General features: G+C 40.4%; 1 protein-coding gene across 2 annotated transcripts in view; it reads right to left on the bottom strand.

Moving 5' to 3' along the window:
- Positions 1–8,468, bottom strand: part of kif5ab (kinesin family member 5A, b) — a 60,754-nt gene that overhangs the window by 31,184 nt on the left and 21,102 nt on the right. For both annotated transcript variants that reach the window (XM_087175757.1, XM_023412866.2), the window contains exons 3-10: positions 7,102–7,175; positions 6,653–6,757; positions 6,180–6,228; positions 4,795–4,850; positions 3,936–4,023; positions 3,553–3,677; positions 1,934–2,038; positions 791–939 (exon numbers count right to left, since the gene is read on the bottom strand). In XM_087175757.1, coding sequence (XP_087031883.1) covers positions 791–939; positions 1,934–2,038; positions 3,553–3,677; positions 3,936–4,023; positions 4,795–4,850; positions 6,180–6,228; positions 6,653–6,757; positions 7,102–7,175 — 751 coding nt within the window. The remainder of the gene's footprint in view (positions 1–790; positions 940–1,933; positions 2,039–3,552; positions 3,678–3,935; positions 4,024–4,794; positions 4,851–6,179; positions 6,229–6,652; positions 6,758–7,101; positions 7,176–8,468) is intronic.

Below are 8,468 nucleotides of genomic sequence, written 5' to 3'. Positions count from 1 at the left end.
TTTTTTTTTTGTCTTTAGACAATGAGCTAAATCCTGAGCCGAACCATAGATTCTCTATTTCTAACATCTGCAGGCTTTTACTGTCACGTTATAGTCACTTGATTTGTTGATAACAATGAACTATCCAAATAAAGTATGACATAAAGTGTTTAATATTGTGTCACAATGTTTTTGACATTATATCAATTTATTTAAAAAAAAAAAAGAGAAAAAAAAGCAGTTTTGTCATGGCGTTCAACTGCTGCTGTGGCTGACAGAGGGAGATAAGAGACCAAATTTTCTGTTCGGTAAAATTAAAATATCTGTGGATTCTGTCACTCCCTTAGCTCGGTCATACATTATCTATTTCAACCAGCACTATCGTGTCAGTCTCTATTCAAAGAGTTCATTGTAAGAGGAAATGGGATGAAAAAGCATATGGAGTTTCAAAATCTTTCTTTCAATCTGTGATTTTTTTTTTGAGTCGACAATGAGCAATAGGAGTGGAAAGCTGGCAGACAAACTGAATCTCTGCTTCTATGACTGCAGCTTACCCTTTAGATTAGAAAAGATGCTCTTTATGCAATCCCAGCACGATCAGACACCAAATTGCAACACAAACCCTGCCTCTAAAGCCATGTGTGGGCCGTCAAAGGCAAAGTTGGAGGCAGTAATATGTGAACAGCATATCTGAGTTGAAAATACATTTGAGCAGAAAAACATCCCAACAGCTGCAGCTCAGCGAGACAGAAATGCATCTTGTGCTGCACAGTGCAGCAGCCCATGGCTACTTAGCATAGAAGCATGTTACCGTTGGCCAAACATCAAGGTGGATTTGGTCTCTGCGTCGTTATAGCTGGAGGGAGAGCAACAGATGAACATGGTGGTGCGACAGTTCCCGCCCAGTGAGTCCTGCAGGATACGAGTCATTTTGCTGTCACGGTACGGCACATGGGATTTCTATAAAGAGATAAAGAAAGGAAGGATGAAAGGGAATCAGAGATGGTGAGAAAGGCATGAAAAAGACAGAAAGGCAAGGATTAAAGAAGCTGTGGAGCACATTCTGAATTGCTGCACCAGCATGCGCAATCCTTTCCTTTTCTTTTAACTAAAAATAATGTGTTGTGAGCATCAGCAGAGAACACAGAAAGAAGAGGTTTCTCTCCATCTGCTGCATCAGTCACAGTTTCACCGTCTTAACCTTTGAAACGCTTTCAAAAAGACTGTGTCCTTCCTCAATGAATAAAGAATGAATGCCAGTAGATTCATGAAAGATTTGTGAGGCATTTACAGTCTGTGAGCTTTTCCATTAGGGTTGTGAAGAGTTCCCTAAGCCTTAAGAGTTATATAATAATAGATGGTGAGTGTTTTAATTACAATGACGAAGCAAGGATGGAATCGTGTGGGTGAATATGCTGGTTGAATTTGTTGACTTATGGAAATAAGTTACCAGCTTTAGCAGCATTGGAGATTATGGATGAGGGGACAGAAAACTAGCTCACATGTCACTGTAGCATTAATCCTACCCCAGGACACAAAAATGTCAATATGAGAGTACCTCAACATTTACCGCACAGACCGGTGCCAATCTTCTCATCTTGGCAAGAAGGGAAAACTCATATTTTACCAAAATGTCCACATGAACTACTCCTTTAAGGTAGGGTTAGGTTTAGGATTATGGACATAATTCTGAGCTGATTCACTGTACTCTGTGATTTGGCTTTTACTGACTGTTGGTGTGTGTCATTTGGCACTAAACAAATCCCCTCATTTGGGACATTTAAATTGCTCTAATCTAATACTTTCAGCTAATTCACTGCAGCCTGGACTCAATTTTGAAAAAACACATTGTTCTGGCAACAGCATTTGGTATCTGTTAAATGACAAACAAGTAAGAGGAAAGCCGTCGGCACGTAGAGTCCCAATGGAAGAGAAAGAGATTTCTCCACCGTACCGTTCCCTCAGCCAAGGCCGAGATGACGTTCCCCAGGGCCGACAGAGACTTGTTGATGTTCTTGGCCTCATCCAGCACTGCTCCCTCTGCACCTGTCTTACTGACCTGACAAAGATACACACACACAAACACAGACACACACAGACACACACAGGTGGAAGAAATTAGTTGTAAAGTTCATTATCAGCATAAAAATGTCAAAAAGAAAACAATGTTTATTTTCCTGTGTTTTACAGATCATGTAATTTCTTATAATTTCCTAGAAGCAGATGATTTGTAACTGTAAATTAAAAAAAAAAAAAGGATCCTGGAAATTAAAGTGTAATTCGGTTCCAATTATATAAGAAAATGCTGACAGTGTTCAGTTGGAAGACATCCAATTAATCAATGCTAATTAATTGCTAGCTTAACCAAGAGTCTTTTTAATCAGTGCACAGCCAGCAGGTCAGTTGAACATGCAAAAATGTTTAACTTGTATACAGACAAACTCTAGTTTCCCTATAATGAGTGCCAAATAACTTGAGTTAGAAAAACATATATATATATATATATATATATATTTATATATATATATATATAATAAATAAAATATAATTATTACAAACAGATGTCTGAGAAGGTTTCTGCAAGACATTTAACTTCAAAAGGAAAGCCACAACATATTGTGTAATAATCGTCATGGGATACAATTATTTACAGCGGGATAATGAGGAGCTTAATTATAGAGGAGAGCAAGTTGTCCTATCAAAGCCTTTTAATGGAGCATGTGCCAGCTTCCTGTTCAGTCATAATATTTTGTATCAAACTCTACGAAGTTGCTGGAGCAGAACCATTTTCTTTTTGCACCCCCAGGGATGACCAAGGCGACTTGCAGATGCAGCATCAGCACTTAGTAGCTAGAAATCAGTATCTACCCAGATGACATGGCCATCTGCTACTTTAAGCACACACTATTCTATATTTTGCATCAATACTATCAACCCAAGAAACCCAGGGTCATGCTCAACTGTGTCTCTAATGTTTTTCTGTCTGCATGCTTTCCAGAGTGCAACCTATGCCCTGGATAGAAATTGCTTTATAAAAGGTGTGATGAGGCGAGCTGACTCAGATTTCACCTAAAAGGCCTTGAAACAGGGGACACAATTAGTTGTTTGTGGCAAAGGGTCAATGTGACCTCTGTCTGGGCTGAAACCTTTTTTAGAGCTTATCTAGACTGAAAATAAGGAGTTTTGAGTCTCCTCAGAAAATTATCTTATTTTTGTCTCTATCAGTAGAACCAATTACATTCCTCAAAATGAGTAAACACCGACCCTGATATAGCATCAGCGACAAAGTTAAACTAAGACAAAATGCAAACAAGTCCTCAGTCCCTCAGACAGATTCTTTATAATGTGATATTTATTAAAAAAATTTAGTGCGGTGCCATGCTTTAAGGGGGGGAATTCAGGGCTTTAATACATTGTTTATCTGCTTCTTTGATATCTGAAACCCCCATTTCTGAGAAAAGACGTCTGGTCCTCTTGTTACAAAATCCAGCTGACAGTGAATACTGTGATTTAATAGCACTGCAAAGCCCTACTTTTAATGTTATTTGGGAGGACATTCCCCATTCGCCATACCTTCTCGCTACCAGCTAGGTCAACCAGGTACAGCTTCCCACTCAGCTTCTGCTCCGTCTCCACGTTTTCCTGTTTGATGTTTATCAGGAAGATGCTGTGACTGCGGGAACTGTGCTCATTCATGTCTAAAGAACAAAGTGATGATAGGATGAGGACAGGAGAGGAAAGGAGAGGAGATACTAATTCAGACTCCTTATTTAAAACGTCATTCATTTTTTTTCTAACAGAGAGTTGTTAAAGCAAGATGTTCACTTTGCACCGCATCACGCATTTCTCACCTTTGCACCTTATAATGTTTTTACTTTAACTGTGAAAAATGTCTGACATGACACGTCTGACAGTGTGAGTGTCGGAGCATCAGGAAGATCAACAGCGTGACTCACTAGTGACAGCAACGTGACGGCTGGCCTTCCCTTCATCTATCACATCCATCACTTCCTCAGGACTTGTGACAAATCGCTCAGTGCAGCCCTTAGTGAAAGAAACACACGTGCACACATTCATTTGTGCAGTGAGAAATAAAACACACATCTCATCTACATCTACAGATACGGTATATACATGCACCCATTTTAAGTTTCACATAGAAATGCACACATATATTTAAGTCTGCAGAAAAACAAAAGTTTGCATTTTCATTTACTGCAGTATCCCAAAACATTAAAGAAAAAGTTTGACAATTTGGGTAATAAGCTTATTTGCTCTCTGGCGTTACGTTAGCTAGGTAGCTTGATGAGAAGATCCACTTTAAACTCTTGTCTTTTTTCTTGGCTCTGAAGAAATAGTTGCTCTGTACATAAGAACTCATGAAACGCCAAATTGTTGTTTTCATACTTTTTTTGCACAGATTAAAGGGGCTGTTTGTAAGTTTTCTCTGCCGCTGAAAGTGGTTTCTTGCCAGGAGTGGGTGGTGGTGATTGTTCCTTGAGAAGAGGCTATAATACGCCTTCTGAACAGCGCTACGTCTTCAGGGCAGATTGGTGGCTACAGTGAGTCGCAATCAGAAAGTAAGGACATGGGCCCAAGCTAGCTGGTTAGCATGCTAACTTCAGTAGAAGAAAAGATGTGTTTGTAGTCTTTGGTTTAAGCTTAAAGCCTTAAAAGCAAAATGAGAACAAATATTTTCCAGGATGTCAAACTATTCTTTTAACACACGCCAATGACACAAACAACATCTACATAATAGAGATACAGAAGCTTTTGCTGTCACACTGAATCTTGCCGAACAGTGAGATGACTCACCTTCACATAAGGAACTCTGTTTTTGTCTTCATGTACTGAAAGGTTGGTTTTCGTCACTGGGGTGTGAGGGACAGTAAGGAGAGAGGTCATTGTTTTACCCAAAGCCTTATGTATGTGTATATGTGTGTGTGTGTGTGTGTGTGTGTGTGTGTGTGTGTGCGCGCAAATGAGCACTGGCATGTGAATGTGTTTTTACACTCAGCACAACTATAATCAGACCTGACTATGTTTCCCCTCGTGTTTGTGAGTCAGACTCAGCTAATGCAGTGTGAAAAAATATTTTAGGCTTTAGCTCTGAATGTTTTTAATGGAACTCAACTATTTTTGCCAAAGTCACAGAGAGGTTAAGCATGTGCCTCTGCTTATGTCAACGAACAAAATATTAATTTTTGGCAAAGCCACTTTATTGGCCCCAAATTCCGGCATTAGTCATTTCACATTTGACCGTCCTATCTTGTCAATGGTAATTAAAATCTCACCGGATTGTGGTGCTGTTTTTTCCTTGGACACTGTGTGCCCTTTTGTGTGCAGGTGTGTGTCTGTGTTTGCGTGTTTTATCACCCTAGACTCACTTTTTCTCTTTGCAAATACCTGCACAGGCTGTTCTGTGTGCTGCATCAATTCATCTCGCTTGCTGTTGACTCTTTTTTTTTTTTTTTTTTGTCCATAGCTTAAATGTTCCTCAGCCGCTGAGAACTCCCCTGCATACAGATGGGGGCTTTCACCACTGTCTCAGGCTCCATTTAAGATGTAATCACAGGGATGCTGCCTACAGCTCTCTGCTCAGGCCTCTCCATCATTTTGTACTGGTTATATATCTCTGTGATAAGACTATGAACTGCAATGTTGTGGTGCTTCAGTGTGTGTAATGCCTAAAACCACTAAGTTTTATTGTCTGAAGCAATAAGTAGCAGTATAAAGGAAGGCATCATACAGCCTAACTATTGTAAATGACCCCTACTTTAAAGTATGTTTAGTTTGATGCAGACACAGTTTAAATATCTTTTTCAGCCCTGAGTTATGTCTGCAGATTTCCTCTCGGCTTGCATTAAATAGAAATTTGTGAGTGGGACTTGCCCCTCCCCATCCCTAGTGGATATTACACCCTGGTGACATTGTTAGTTTATCCTTATGCACCTAGGTGCCGCTATATATAAGGGTTTGAATTTCCAACTGTGTACTTCAAGGATGTACAATGTACAGTATCAACAGATGTGAGTTGTGCTTTCACATTTTCAGTGCATAGTGTTGAGTCCAGATCCATATATAACCAAACAGGACTCGCGCATTCGTTTGATGAAGTATGCAGGACAACAGATAAAGTTCAACACGTCTAATTTATTAAAAGTATAGTCAAGCATATAAGTTTGAGATTGCTTACACACCATCGAGCAGGTCCCGAATTTTATCCATGTAGATCTCAAAGTAGGATACCTGCAGCAAAAAATAATGAATAACTAATTAAACAACATGGAGGACACGGAAGGAGAAACTGATACAGATAAATGAGGGGAATAAGATGCATGTTCATTGTACAAATATGCAAAATGATGTTGCAGTAATCTCTCCTGCTGTGTGCCTGGCAAGGTATTATCCTCTATTATAAAACTGTGATAAAAAAGGAAATAAGTAGAACAAATATTATAGGATTAACATGGTTTATATATCATCATTTATTGATTATCGCCGTATTCCACTCAGCCCATCCATGTGAGAATGACTTCAGAGGTTCAAGCTGAATTCCCACTGAATGTATCATGGTGTGTGAGAGCAAAAATTGAACATGCACATCCCTGTGTGTGTGAGACAACTGCACAAATGCACACATGAACAGGCACTATTTGAAATTCACACCAACCTTTATATGGAATTCTAGGTTCTCATCCATTGAAAATATATGTTCGAAAATATCCTCAGCGATGCGGGGGATGATTCCCATTCCCTGGGGATCGTGAAGGTTCCCCTACGAGAAGAAAGACTCAAGATAAGAACATGCGAGTGAAGAGTGGAATACATGAGGACCCTGGGATGAATTAAGTTGAGAGTATAGTAAAAGAAAGGAGAACAGATAGGCCTTTGACTTGAAAAGGAACAGGGTTGTTTCCCAGAGAGAGTTGTAAAGGAGGTTAGTTCCCACAGCAGGCTGGAAAAGTGAGATAGAGAGCAATGGCAGTGATGGAGGAAGATGTAATGTCAGGGACAGCAGAGGAGGGGATATAAATAAAATAAAGAAGAAAAATCTGTGTGTGTATGTGTGTGTGTGTGTGTGATCCACAGTGTGTGTTGAATTATTTAACAATACTGTACCTCCATGGTGTGTGTCTTTCCAGAGGAAGTCTGCCCATAGGCAAAGATAGTCCCATTGTATCCACCCAGTACATCTGAAATGAGGAAAAATAAAGCATGTTAAATAAAGAGAGAAAAATTAAACAAAGAGGAAAACAATGAGAAAATGAAAAATGGCTGAGAGTGGCAAACAAAAAGAATATCTGACAGAATTACAGGTTTTATCCAGACAGGTGCATCAACAATAAGACAGGAAGGCGGACGGGTACCCAGACAAAGACAAATATCTTTGGCCTTTGCTCCAAAGACGGATGAAACTGTGCTTCATAAAGACTGCGTGCACTGAGGAGTACATGGTATTTAAAGGGGACCTATTATGCAATACGACCTTTGCGGCTACACGCGATAAACAACACCTACCTGCAGAGTTAAAGTCACTCAGTGAAGGGAACAACCAAGTACAGATATATTATCCTCTCCATTCATCTGGTAAGAGCTGCAGTGAGAGCAACACCGCCTCACCAGTTGGGGTTATAAAGCAACACACTGCTGAATGTCATACTGCTGACATAGTCTCATAAACCCCTGTGGGAAAAGTCAAACATGCATGAAGAAAAACATATTGCCGTGAAAGGACTGGCTGCCACGGGTTAACTGACCACAGACTAATCAGAAAGGCTTTCAGCTGACGCCATGCAGCACCCTCTCCCCTCGCTCCCTTCTCCACTCCTGTGTTGCTTTTACTCTCACAGCTCTCAGCTCAGCCACATCTCCTCCTCTGCTTCTTCAGGGTGGTCGTAGTGAGAGACCGACACATTAGAGAACAATGAATAAAGAGCATGTTTCTGACAGGAAATAAGGACAGCGGGAGATGAGATTGCTAGACACCAGAGGAGAGAAGACGGAGAAGAAAGACAGCATGAGTGCGAGAGAAAGACAGCGGAACAAAAGGAAAGAAAGCAAATATATGGATATATCTCTCAAAACCAGCTTTCTCTGGTTTGGCTTGCCCTCTCCATTACCCTCTCCTCCGGACACATTTCAAATCTCACTTCTCATCTAATGCCTTCATTCTCCTAAATCCCTAACCATGAATCTTTCCTGCCCTGCGCTGTGCGATTGATCGTGCCTTTTTCATTTCTTCTTTCCTCTGTCTACATTGTAATCTCACACTCTATAAGTTATTTCACCCACAAAATGAATTTCTTTTTCATGTTCCATCTAGAAGTAGTTCAATTGAGTTCCACAGGCACTTTGAAGGTGGTAGAAAAATGAGACCCTAACGGGGGGGGGGGGGGGGGGGGGTAGACATGTAGAGATGCAGACGGAGGGAGGGGCGAAGGAAAGAGGATTTGACTCTCCAGGGTGTTGGTTTCGTTTGATCTTCT

The sequence above is a fragment of the Seriola lalandi genome, unplaced genomic scaffold (genome assembly GCF_002814215.2).
Source record: "Seriola lalandi dorsalis isolate HSWRI2012SDOR001 ecotype SW California unplaced genomic scaffold, Sedor1 jcf7180002054488, whole genome shotgun sequence".
NCBI lineage: Eukaryota > Metazoa > Chordata > Actinopteri > Carangiformes > Carangidae > Seriola > Seriola lalandi.
The sequence above is the reverse complement of the archived record's forward strand: the minus strand, read 5'-3'. Positions and strand labels throughout refer to the sequence as shown.